At 37.4% G+C, this 13,825-nt stretch overlaps 1 protein-coding gene across 1 annotated transcript in view; it reads left to right on the plus strand.

The window, feature by feature from the left end:
• Positions 1-11,487, plus strand: part of rad18 (RAD18 E3 ubiquitin protein ligase) — a 30,232-nt gene extending 18,745 nt beyond the window's left edge. The window contains exons 10-13 of the mRNA XM_007570411.2: positions 1,708-1,839; positions 2,518-2,644; positions 5,417-5,461; positions 11,260-11,487. Of these exons, the coding sequence (XP_007570473.1) occupies positions 1,708-1,839; positions 2,518-2,644; positions 5,417-5,461; positions 11,260-11,347 (392 nt within the window). The 3' untranslated portion in view covers positions 11,348-11,487. The remainder of the gene's footprint in view (positions 1-1,707; positions 1,840-2,517; positions 2,645-5,416; positions 5,462-11,259) is intronic.
• Positions 11,488-13,825: the final 2,338 nt, after the last annotated feature.

Raw genomic sequence — 13,825 nt, forward strand, 5'->3', positions numbered from 1 at the left:
AAAAGGTTTTATGCCAGTGGTCAAATCTGATATAATTGAACTTGAACAAGCATTATATGGATCCTGCAGACGGACTCGGGCTTCTCCAGCAGAGGAAATCATGACACTCCCCAGCCGGTGAGACCTAATCTCATAGTGTGTCGTTGTTTTGCCCCAGGGTCTTTTCCTGGTGAAACATGACCGGAATAACTTATTTGGAAAGCATCACAGAGGCGTCTTTGACAGATGCCTGTATAGCATCAATTGCCTTCATTCTCCATTTGGAGAAGTCGTTTTCCCTACACCATGAAAAAGAAAGTATCCTGACACTGTATACAACACTTTGAAAAAGTATTTTCCACATTACATATTTATTCTGTTTTTTGTCACACTTAAATGTTTCAAATCATGAAACAATTTTTTATATTTGATAATCAGTGAAAAATAGAAAGTGGCTTTCAAATGAGGATTTAATTTATTAGGACAAAAGTGATCGAAACCACCCTGGCTTCCGGTGAAAAAGTAATAATTTTGGTCTTAAATCACAATTTTTTAAACTCATTATTTATCTATTTTTGCAAAACTGAGATGGATTTCACGAGCCACACTTACACCTGATCACTGTCAGACCTGTAAAGTAATGATATCACTTGGGAAAAAAAAACCTATAAAATAGATTAAAAGATCACAAAAAGCCACACGCCATGCCATGAAATGAATAAAAACAAAGTCATTTATATCAGTTTGTGTGGAAAGGGTAATTGACACACTACTGAAGCTTTTGAACCCGAATGAAACACCTTGAGAGCCTTTATACACAAAACATAAAACGGTGGTAAACCTTCTCAGGAGTGGCTGACCTATCAAACTTACTCCAAGAGAGGCTTAATGACGCATCCAAGAGATCGCAAAGTAAACCAGACAATCGTCTAAAGCGCTGTAGGCCTCATTTGTCTAAGGTCAGTGATTTAAAACTAGGCAGGGGATGGCAAGATGGCATTCACGGGAGAGACCCTTTTGAAAATATTGAGACAAAATTGGAACTTTCTGAAATGTATGTGCACCATTGCACCTGGCATGAAGCTCACACATCATTTCAGTAAAATCAGGTTTAACAGGTAGTTACTGTTTCACACAGGCATAGATTGGTTTGGACAGCTTTTTCCCTTAATAGTTGAAATCATCTTTTGTTTAAACGTTTGTTTAAATCATCTATTAAACTTATGTATTTTCTCAGGTTACATTTGTCTTTTATGTTAAAATTAGTCTAATGTGAAACGTTTACGTTGGACAAAAATGCAAAAGTGGAAGAAATCTTCCACAATGCTCTGTTGTGATTTGCATCAGTATTTTCTGTCTGAAATTGAAGAAAAATCAATCTTTCTACCTTTCCAACCCTTTGAATATTAAAAAAAAAAGAAAATCAATATTAATCCAACTGAACTGATGTTTTGCAGATAGTAGTCGCATTGAAATACGAGTCCACATATATATTACTCTGTATTAGTTTAAGTTTTACAGTTGTCTGCTACAATGTAATATTTTCTTTAATGCACCTTGGTGTGCGGTTTTAGTCCACTCTTTACCAGGCGGTGCAACTCAGCCACATGGCTTCCACTTCAATTATTGAAATCCATTAAGTTTATAGCACACAAAGACAAGGCATGTTACTGTAACATAATGCTCACAGGTATTTATGTGGTTCTTTAATATATCCTTTGTCCACAGGGAAGCAGCACAGTGGTGACTTCTTCCGGCTAATTGCACAGGTCCGAGGCCGACTGCAGACCGCCAAACAAGCCCATGTGAAGCAGGAAGTGAAGGTGGAGAAAGAAGAGACCCAAGCTTCACATTCTTCTGGTATTACATCAGTGATAAATATTGATCCTTTGAACCGTCAGCTAGCAGTTGGCTTATTCCAGTTGAAACTTACTAATTACAAAAACACCTCTTACATAATTTTTCGCTTTGAGACAAGCAATGGAAAGCATAAGTGCACTCTCTTAAATAACAAAGCACTGTTCACAACACAACATCCACAGGATTTTTACTGGGTCTTAAAAGGTCCTAAAACTCCAGATTGTTGTTATAACTCATGTTCTGGAAATGTGCTGGCAGGCTGTTCTAGTTCAGAACAGCCTAATAAAAACATTTTAGAGTATTTATTCAGTCTTTCTGACAAATCCGCAATAGAGATCTGTCCACCTGTCTGCTCCTTTGACCTTATCCTGTACCAGCTCCATCAGGAGAATGCTTGTACAGTAAAATTGGTCTTAAAACACACAGACTTGCTAAAACCTGTTGCTAATGGAAATAATGAAAGAATAATGTTCAAGCACAAAAACGGTTGACTCACATGCCAGATCAGAAATCACCGTAAGTTCTGTGAACAACTTCACTTAATGGAACCCTGGATAAATAAGTCAACATTAAAACTGACCTTTTTGTGGCCAAAAAAAACAAAAAAAAACATGCTAGATTATGAGTTGCATACCTGAAAATATGTAATGAAAAATGTATGTTTTCTATTTTGTGCAGTTCATGTTGGAGACACAAACAATTCTGTAGTGATAAAGGTTGAAGATGAAGAAAATGATGAGGATTCGTTTGCAAGAGGAATGGAGTTGCCATCCAGCCCCAGCTTTAGCGACGTGTCCATCAGCAGGTGAGAAATCACTTAATAATTAGAATACATTTTGATATCCTAACTTGACTTAACTGTTTCCGTTGCTTATTTATGATTCTCATGGTTTGATGAGTCTAAACAAAATTAGCATTGTTTCAGGGTATTTTGTTATAAAAACAGACAAATCGTATGATCTATCCCATAATCAGATTACTTTTATTTCAAAACAGAAATACTACAAATTATAAAAATCAAATTAATTACTGTTATTGCTCTTATAAGAATTGTGGTGTTTAATTAGAATTATTCATGCATACACTGTAGTACTTTACAGACTCATTATTATAGGTAAAATAAATCATGTCTAGTCTGTGTGCAAATATTTCCACTTAAAGCGTTGGACTGTAAGATTATGGTTTTGAAAAACAGCAAACCTTGTGTGTTTCTGCTTATCAACCACTTTACAGTTAATTTAAGGCAAAGGCAAGATGTACAGACAAGTTCTAGACGTCTGAACCAATTAGCTCCATCATTTGTTCTCTAATCAGCAATGCAAAGTGCTACAGTGAAGCAATGCAATTATTTCATCTGAACTCAGAAGGTAATCACAATAATCAAAGATAATTAAAGCCCCAATTTACAGACCAGATCAGCATGTACCAAACTATTCAACTAATAGTTATTGCCTCTTGTTTCAACTAAGTGCTGCAGCAATTAAACAAATCTGCTATTTAAAGTTTACCTTAAATGTCCTTAAAGTCCATTGAGCTTTATTTATAAAACACTTTCTACTACATGAGGAAGAGAAATGTTCTGTACAGAATACATAACAGAAATAAGATGCCATTATAAAGACACAGAAGCAGAATACTAAAATAGAAAAAAATATATAGCAAGATATGCAATAAATATTGTAATAAACTAAGAACAAACTAAAATCAAGATCTCGTTGGTTCTCAAAAGCCAAGGCAAAGCAATGCGTTGTAAGAAGTGATTTAATAACAGTGATTTATCCTCTCTGATGTGCAGCAGTAAGTCATTCCTCATTTTAGGAACGGTCACTGCAGAAGCACACCCCTCACCCCCAAGACTCAGTTTTGTTTTAGATGCTGTCAGGAGCAGCTGGTCAGCTGACCTGAGTGAGCAAGTTGTGGCACCAGGATATATAATCAGTGTGTGAATGGGTGAATCACTGAATGGAGCGTGTAGTTCTTTGGGGTCCTCTGGACTTGATTAAGAACCGTACAAGTCCAGGCCATTTGCCATTAATGTAATGGTGCAGCAGCACGTTGGACAGGGAGGAAGGGGCGAGGTCATGTAAAGCTATAAAAACAAATAAATAAACTGCAGCGGTTAAATCTAAAAGGACATGTTACGTTAGAATTAAAATTCCCTAAGGACTTAAACCAATTATGATGAAAATAGGATTAATGTATCTTTAAAAAGCAGAGTTGGAAAATACACTTCAAAATAATAATCCGTCTTATGATTGTTTGAGCCAGACATTTTGGGTGGTGTTACAATCCTATTGAGCCCAGACCAACAAAATATTTATTTGGGCTTTCAAAAAAAGTTCTTGCTACTTTAAAAAAAAAAAAAAAAGTCAAAGTCTTTTATAGGTTAGATAATAATAGATTAATAGTAGGTTCCCTATTACCAAAGGAACTAAACCAGTCATGAATAAGGGGTTATGTTGGCCTTTCAGATAAACGGTTTAAATATTTTTCAAATTAAAAGTCAGAATCTCTCATTGACCAGATGAGACTTCAAAATTAAAGTCTTACTCCATGATAGGTTAAATTATTAAGTAATTTTGTTCAAAATATAATCATCAGCTAGAAATATTCTGTCATTATTAAAAATAATATTGTGACCAACACACCTTTTCTGCTTAAAACTGGACGACACTAGGGCTGATTGATAATGGGGAAAATATGCAAAAATATGTAACAATAACTATATGATTTGAGATAAATAATAAGGGGTTAATGCTATCTGCTTTCAGTTCATTGCAAACTTAGGTGATGATCATTAGTTTGTCCAGCTATTGGAAACAGACAAAAATATATATATTTTCATCTCAAAAAGATCTAATTGAAAACGTTGCTTCTTCCTGACATCTGCTGTTGTGGTGTTGAAACTACTCTGTCGTAGTTTCTTTATGACTTGACCACTTTCACATCCGTTTGCCCTGTAAAACATTTCATTCTACATTAAGCAGTAAGTGCCACTAACTATATTAAAGGCGAAGTATAGAGAGCCTAAGTGAAGCTAAGCTGCACTTAATACAGTTCTGGATGTTCTTTGAGATGAATATGTTGTAGAGCGTTATAGTAATAATGATACATTTGTGACATATGGTTCCACCTCTAATTAAGACAGTCTAGTCCTCAGGCCCATCTCCTGTACTTGAGCTGTGCTGTCAACAGTTGTGAAAACAGGCATTAACACGACACTTGGCTGACTTTGGAGATGTGTGTGTGATGGAACAAAGTCACCCCAAAGAGCAGATTAGAACAAGGCCATGACAAGGTTTTCCTTTTCATATCACTTCAAGTTCTTTCTGACGTTTTGCACAGACTGTGGGTAATATGGCGTTGCCTGTGATGAATAGGTCAGTTGGACACGTCAGACCCTCGGTGGGGGGACAAAAACCCACCTGGGTGTAAAAAGATTTGCTATGATTCATAGATTAGAGCGATTTAGGTGGAAGTCGGATCATTATTTTTTTCTGTTCCAAGGCAGCAAGTTAGAGCTGGTAAATTAAATCATATTGTTCTCTGTCTCTCTTTCCTCTTTCTCCCTTCTCAGTTCTATTTCAGATATTTTCGGCCCAGAATCTTCCATAAACATTGAGTAAGTGGCTCCTTTAGTTATTCATCTTTCTTTAATAAATGTAGACATGTTTCAGCAGGATAGTTGCTGAGAAACGCTTGCTGCTGCCTGTGACTTTGCTTTTCAGTCTAGCATTTGGAAAGCATAAATGTTGGAACAGAATTTCACCCAAAGCGAGCTCCTTCACTTCACAGAAAGCAAAAGCAGTGCCTGAGCATTGGTTGCTGCAACTTTTGGATGTTTTGAAATCTTTCTACTCATAGAAACAATTGATGGGTTAAATAGGCATTTTCAGTTGAAATTAATGTCCAAATAATATTCTTTTAACCAAAAAAAAAAAAAGTTTCACTTTTACGAAATCCATGTCAATCTTGTTGTAATAATGCGTTAAAGTCTGATGTACTTTTCCTTCTCAGGGGGGGCAGGGGGGGAGAGAGAACATACTACATTTGAATAATGCTACTGTTTTAGAAAATTTTCACATTGAGTTCTTGAAATTTTGCCGTCTACGTAGCGTTCTTGTTTCTTGCTTGTTGGCATTTATTGAATAAAAACAAAGCCTATATGGGATAAATGTCTGTCTTGTTTGCTCCTCAGCATGGAGATGGTGAAGTGAATTCTCTCAGGGTATGCAGCACATCTCCAGACTGTCAGTTATCTTAAATGCTCCACACTAAATCAAATCTCTGTGCTTTTAATTTAACTTGGCATGCATTTATGTGTTCAGCAGTTGCAGAAAATGGTTTAAAACCTCTTAAGCATAGATCAAATTCAGATTTTTGACTTAGAGAATTAGAAAAATGCCTTTCCAACCACAGTAGAGGAGTACAATATCGCAGACCTTGTCAATAAAGCTTTTCTGTAACTGTTGCTGATCTCCACTCACAGTGTCTTTAAAATTTAGACTTCACTTTTCATATTGGTACCTTGACGCCTCCTTGGTGTCCTGGGCACGTCCTATGATTTCGGACCTCAGTTTGATCAGAATGGGATCTTGAACTCTCTGAAGTAGTGAAAAGCAACTATTTTGTCTTCTGCCTGAAAACTGAAAATTACTTTTTGGTGTGTCTTCAAACACGGTAATAATGCAAAACGTGTACAAAAGCACCACAGCATCGTTTCACCATACACAGAAATCCACCTTTTTCCAATTTTCAGTGTGCAATCGAGTTTGTGCAATAAATGAAATGATCATTTTAAAGGATACCATTTTATTAGCAATATATTCTAGTATAATTTGTGGAGCTAAATCACCGAGTTCAACAGTAGGAAATTAATGCTGTCTATCTTTGAAACAGTTTTTTTTTTTTTATTAAGTGAAACTCAATATCAGCTGTTGGCATGATGGAAGCCATATGATGGCATGATGGAGCAGAAATCAATGTTAGCACCTCTGCATTTTACTGATCACAGTGTGGATTTTAAACCAACACACTTGATTTAATGCCACTTAAGTGAACAGGGATATACAGTGGGGAAAATAAGTATTTAGTCAGTCACCAATTGTGCAAGTTCTCCCACTTAAAAAGATGAGAGAGGCCTGTAATTGACATCATAGGTAGACCTCAANGACATCTATCATTTCTGTTGGTGTTTTTTTACAGAAAAATCTTCTTGTTAGACTAGAGGCATGTATGAAACAAACCCTGATGCCATCAGTAATCTTCCTGGGTCATGTTTTTTTTTTTTTTTTTTTTTTTTTGGATTTTTCGTGTCGGGCTGTTCTGTCCAAGGTGACCTGACAAAGGGAGATTGAAAACCCTGTCCAGCAGCAAGAAGCCATGAGTCAAGTCTGCCTTGTGGCTTTTTCAGTAGCTTCAGTCATTGAATGCATGTTGCCCCTTTGCAGCCCAACTGATTTGTGGCCATTTCGGAGCCTTGCAGAGTGAAAGCTTTGTAGATCCCCAGCTTCCCATACAGAGTCCTCGAGCTTCACTATAACCTGACAAGCCACACCTGTCAACAGGTTGTTGAAAAATAGTGGACAGGTTTTCGGTCTTCATATTCATCTTCTTGTGACAGCCATTTTTTAAAACATTATTTTATTCATTTATCTACTTTAAGTTATGTTGATGATACATGTAAAAAAAAAAAAATCATGTGTCTTCATGGTCAAATAATCACCGAGCTTTGTTTATTCCTCTCAATACATTGATATGTATTTTTTTTTATCATTTATATTCCTGCTAGACTGCTGTCATTTCAATCAAAGGATTTTGACAGTGCAGTAAGACCGTCACACATCTGCTCACCCCCAAAGGACACAAATAAATAACTGCGCCAACCTGGAGCTCATTCGCTTGCGAACCGCGATCAAGGACACTGAATCATATCCTCGTATTAGCGGGGAGGTGTTGTTTTCAGCGCACACACACGGTTCCGTCACGTCTTCTTTGGGGTTGGCTGTGCTGCTGTTTGAAACTTATCTAAAATGAAGTGGGCAAAACACAAACAGGACGAAGACGTTTTGAAATCTTGACTTTTATTTTTTGCAGTTTCCTACCGATGTTGAGGTAGCAAAGCTGTTTCGTGGATTTTAGGTTTGTTTCAACGAGTTCCCATATGACCAGAAAGCACTCATAACTGACCAGTACTGTGGGTCTTTTAATGCCTCATCAGTTTTATAGACTCGTGATTTAAAGAGTACTTTTGAAACCATCCGGAAAAGGAATTTTCTTTTTATGAAATACTGCTTTAGCTCCGTCCTCTGCCTTTGACCCACCAGTAACGCTCCCCACTTGGATGCCTAACCGAACTTTTACCGCTAACACCTGGTGTTCTGACGAAAATTCCTTCGCCGGAATTGTTTTTCCCATCCAGAGAACTGAAAGAAAAGGGTTTAAATACATTACATAAGGCTGGGGGGTTCTGTATACATCTATAATAGAATCAGCTGCACAGAGAACCCCTCATGTGCAGCTGAAAGGGACTCAACAAGTGAAACACTGCTTTTATGGGTCCCTTGTGGTTTTCTATGCCATGTTATCTGAAGATTTATTTTAGGAGAAGATTGGTGAAAGTCGAAGTTGAGCTAGTAATAGATCTGTAACTTGACGCAGCCACTGGGCTTCGGAGCCCACCGCCCTCCCTCTTTGAATGGACCTGGTAAGGAAAATCAGAAAAAATATTTTATTTAAAGGCAATATATGCCAGGTCCACATGTGTCTTCTGACAATAGAATTTGATTGAGCAGGTAAGAGTGCATAAAAGCAAGTTAAGCAAATAACTCTTAAGATTTTCTCACAGTGTACATGTTATGCCACTGGAAAATAGTTGTATTCTTATAAAATCCCTAATTTCTTTTATTTTAGCAAAGAAATATGAAGGTTGGTTGTTTTAAGATTCCCAGTGTTGTAAACTTCACTTCTCTACGTAATCATAAGCAGTCTTACTTGTTGTTTTGTGGCTTGATTAGTTAGACTTTGCAAAAATCTTATATTCACCGGCAAAATTATTATTCAGACACGGAAATTTTATTTTACCTTTTCTAAAACGTGTTGAATGTTGCGTTTTGGGCCGGGGGAGTCAAAGAGTCCAGTTTGAGTGAAACCAGATGTGATGCTCTTTGCATTCTGACAAACCAACTTTAACTTCATGATGTTAGGCACTTTGAACTGCGTTGCTGCTGAAATGTGCTATACAATAAACTTTGATTGATTGATTCAGCAGTTTGAGCAATAGCAGCTCATGTGGTGAATTGGAGTAGATCAGTCTTCACTGCTTCATGTGTATTGATCAGCCTGTCACTAGTTTACCTCTTGCACTACTTTTGAAAGATTTTGAACACCCCACTAGAGCTGTCACTTTGTAGATGTTCTGACTACTCAGTAACCAATCACAAGTAGCCCCTCATTAGATTCACTCATACGTTTGCTCATTTCCACTTCTTACAGATAAACATTAGGGACATAATGTTCACTTGCTACTTAATATTTGAAACTCATTAAGATGTCCAATGATCGAGGTGTTATCATGTTAACATGATAACATGACACAATTAGCTACGGTCTACTATAATATCACTGCAGAGTCTATTATAACATTTCTTCATTGCTTACTATGCAGACACTCATTCTACAGGGATGAAGGTTCTCTCACCACTGTATGCAGAATGCTTGAAATGGGTCCAATGGAAGGATAGTCAGATCCACTTAATGATTAATTTGGCTAATTATTTCATCACTCCGGTGTGCTGCCTAGAGCAGTGGTTTTGAACTCAGGAGCCACCATCATGTCTTGCTGAAGAGTATTGTTTTTTACTTCTGTCACCTGAACTGAGACTGGTTTACCTCTATGAATTTCAACACACACTCACATGATACCCCCCAGCTGATTCTGTTGTTGCTTGGCGAAGTGCCAATTTCCGTATTGTTTTGAAAGCGGGCGCCCATCCAATCAATATCCTTTTGCTTCTTCGTGGCGAGAATGTTGGCCATCAGCCCTAAACGATCGGGCAATCATTGCCTGTTGATTGAAATAAATGAAACTGCGGCTCATGCCAAGAATGTACTTGCTCTACCTTAATGCAGTAACATGTGGTAACGTTTAAAATTTCAGCCAAAAATAAATGCACTACAAGCAACAGTGGTACATCAAAAGCCAAAGACACATACGTTACATGACATCATAATCCACAAAACGTGCTAAATATGTTCAGGGTTAATTGCTTCACATGCACAGCAATTTAAAAAAAGGTGATGGTGTGAGGAAGCATAGCGGAGAGTTGTCAGTTGTTGAAGAAAACTTAATGTTCATGTCTTTTGCAGCCGAGTCATTTGTTGAACAGGCTTTCCATATTCCTTTGTTTTTCCTGTAGTCAAACAGTCTGCAGAATCTGTACTATATTTAATCAAAGTAAATGAGCTTCTAGCATTAATTAACTAAATGAACATGGGGGAGACTGAAGGCAGAACCTTTATTTGTCTTCCACTTGTCCATCTGCTTTGCATCCTAATTACGTTGATACGCTTGTTAAACCTAAACTATTGAAAAGGCAATGGTCTGCAGAGAAAAACTGATTCTCTGAAGTGATTAAAACGCGAGAAAAGCAAATGACAGATTTAGAAAGTCTCTTACTGCCTTTTTTATTGAGCTAACTTAAATCACAGCCATTAAGTTCTGAACCCTGGCAACCGATAAGAAGGGCTACCAGGAAATCTATTGCCTTGAGCTTTTGTGGTACTGATTGTGTTCAAAGGCTAAGAGGCAAGTGTTCATTGAGGTGCACAGTTAGTGAACAGGAAACATGCCTCACTATAAAGATAGAACAAATTGTTCTTGTTTAGGCTCTCTAATATCAAAAATGTGCTTTTCTGTACATTTATTTGGTTTGCATCAATGAAATGTTGGTGCTACAGCTGCAAAACATAGTTAATTTTGATGAATTATTTTAATCAATTGACAGGGTTGGGATTTGTGAAACTGTAATATTGTGGCTTTTATGCACTGCTTGATAATCTTGAATGAGCTTGAGCTATTTTGCAAAGACAAATGGGGGGAAATGTTAGTGCCTTGAAAACAAAGATGCCCCAAAAAACACAAAGCTGTAATGGCAACCAAAAGGGTTCCTCCAAAATATTTACTCAAAGACAAAGTACAAATAACAATACTTTAAGGTTTTCTTTCTTTCATTAAACATTTTGAAAACTGTCATTTTTTTAAATCATTTTTATTTTCTTCACATTTCTAAACTACTTTGCGTGGCTATTTACCCTGAACCCCAAATGAAACACATTAAAGTTTGTGCTGCTGTATATCATTTCACTTTTGTCTTTTTTAAATAAAACAACTTGTCCCTCTCCGATTGTGTTCTTTCACAGAGACACGGTGACGTCTTCAGCAAAGAAGCGACCGTCCAGCAACACCGAAATGTCACCCGACACGGGAAAACGGCAGCGTAAAACATGAAGGGTCAGGCCAAGACGCAGTGTTAGTGAGGTTCTCATTCATTTGAAAGGATTAGCACATTTCAAAGATTTCCTTCCTGTTCATATGTTATGGTTTACTTTGTAATTACTTTGAAATAAATTCTATCGCATTTTATCATATTTTGTTGTCATGTGTTCAGTATTGAGGTAATATTTGTATTTCACTGTTTATTCAAAACCGGGAACTGTGGAAACAGCACTTGAAGTGGAAATACATTTTACGTGCTGCAGGTTTAGTTTGTTGCTTCAAATCGACGCAACGCTGGTTAAAGATTAGACTCATGCAAATTTAAGACGTTTCTACTCCCAGCTGTTTTTTCCTCTGGAAAAAAAAAGAAAAAAAAAAGATTTCTGGTGAAGTTTTATTCCACTGAAGTTGTCTTTTTCTTCCCCCATTTAATCCATAGTTTATACCACTGTAAATTGCAGCCTAAACCCAAATAAAACTGAAGGAACACTAAGTATTTTTCCAAAAGGCACATTTCCATTTTTTTTTTCTTTCTTGCACTGAATTGCTGAATGTCAGTCTGTTTGCTAATCTTTGACCTCCATCTTCTATGTCTCCACAGAGGAGCTGCGCCGAATGCAGTTTCAGTGCCATCTGCAATTTGAAAGTTTACAGCAAATCTGCACCTTTTGAAATTGATTGTTTTTATTGAACGGAAAGAAACTAGGGTTGGTTTAATTCAATAAACCCCACGCTTGTGGAAACCCCAAGTTAGGACAAGGCAGAGTGTAAACACTTAAGAAGCGGAGGGAGTGTTTATGAGTGCGTGCACAGGAGATTTGGCAGGAAGTCTTCTGGGAGCCGACCCTGATTGAAAACAGAGCTAGCCTGCAGTCAGGCATATGGCCGATCAGACTGCTGTGATTCTCCTCAGATAAAGCAGACACGAAAATATCTGTGCACTCTTAATATGAACAAGGAACAAACCCCACACTCCTCATTCCTATTGCTAGTGAGTCGTTTCTTCCTGCACTGTGGTACATTTTGTCTTTGCCGTTTTCAAGACGCACTGTAACTCTTCAGTGAAATCCACAAGACGAGACTAAATTGCTTTTGATAAAGGTTCGATTTGACCAGCTGTGCAGCAGGAGGAGATCTCATCAATCCAACATGGCTCACTGCTTGGGAGAGATCCATAGAGTGCATCTGTGTCAAAGTCACCTTATCTGTCTGCGTCTGGGTGGTATTGGTGAAGAGGACATCTTATCACTCGTCCAACATAAGTCTCATAAATCTCTGGTTTACAGTGTCTAAACATGCATTATATTCACTCAAACTTCAGCTTTTCGTGAGAACCTTGACCCCCCTCCGTTACTTTCAAAGAAAGGGTGACCAATCTTTGTCTTGGTGAGGATTCGGTGTGATTCGGGAGATCATTAATCCTCGGAGCAGAGTGTTCCTTCACTCATCTGCAAGATCTTTCTTTAAACTCGGACTGTAAACAGGGGTGGTAATAAGTGTATGCCCCTTTTGTGATTTCTGAGGGTTTTTTTTGTTTTGTTTTTTTGTATGTTTGTCTCACCTAAGAGTATAAGATCCTCAAACAAATGTAAACACCAGACAAAGATGATGTAAGTTCATACGAAATCCATTGTTTAAATTAAGGTGTTTAGTATGGAGGAGGTAAAATCCAAATCTATATGGAACCGTCTGGAAAAAGCAATTGCCCGTAACCTGGGAACTGGTTTAGTCACACCTTAAAGTAACAGCCGCAGTCAAGTCTTTGAGATAATCAGTCAAGTTAATTTGTATTGCACATTTCAGCAAAAAGGAAGTTAAGTGTTTTACATCATGAAAACATAAAAACATCATAAACGCATCATACCTTCAACAGTGAAAACCAGTAACGGACATTGTGTCAAGTGCCATTGTTGAAATGGTCAATACACATCAAATATGTTGGTCAATGTTTCATTTGTTATGGTCCAAAAGTAACTAAACAAATGGGTTTTTAATCTTGATTTAAAGGAACTCAGTGATAACTGATCAATTAGTCTTTTACAGCACTGTGGAGGCATTTTTAACCCACCCATCTTCATAGAAAACAGCTGCTTTCTGCACACAGTAAACCTGGTTTACGGGTTTATAATTTCCTTGAGCAAAGAAAAAAGGAAGGACACGGCTGCTTTTTTTCCCTTCAGTTGGACATGAATATGTTTTCCCTCTGGAATTGGAATGAGGTAGATGTTTTCTTTGTTGTGCTGACTATTCTCTTTTGCGCTGTGTTTACTTTGGCTTGAAATGTGAAATTAAACCTCCAAGATATCATTTTATGTCATAGTTGGAAACAACAAATTGCACACTGTCCAAATCTGTATATATACATACGTTTTGACAGCTTGAAGCAAAACAGGAATTTCTGCTTTCACCCTCTTGCAAAAATGTTTGGAAAAGAAAAAATATTTCTTATGATGACCCCGATGAACCCCTCTGTGTGAATTCTTACTGCAG

This window comes from Poecilia formosa, unplaced genomic scaffold (assembly GCF_000485575.1).
Source record: "Poecilia formosa unplaced genomic scaffold, Poecilia_formosa-5.1.2 Scaffold260, whole genome shotgun sequence".
Classification (NCBI taxonomy): Eukaryota; Metazoa; Chordata; class Actinopteri; order Cyprinodontiformes; family Poeciliidae; genus Poecilia; species Poecilia formosa.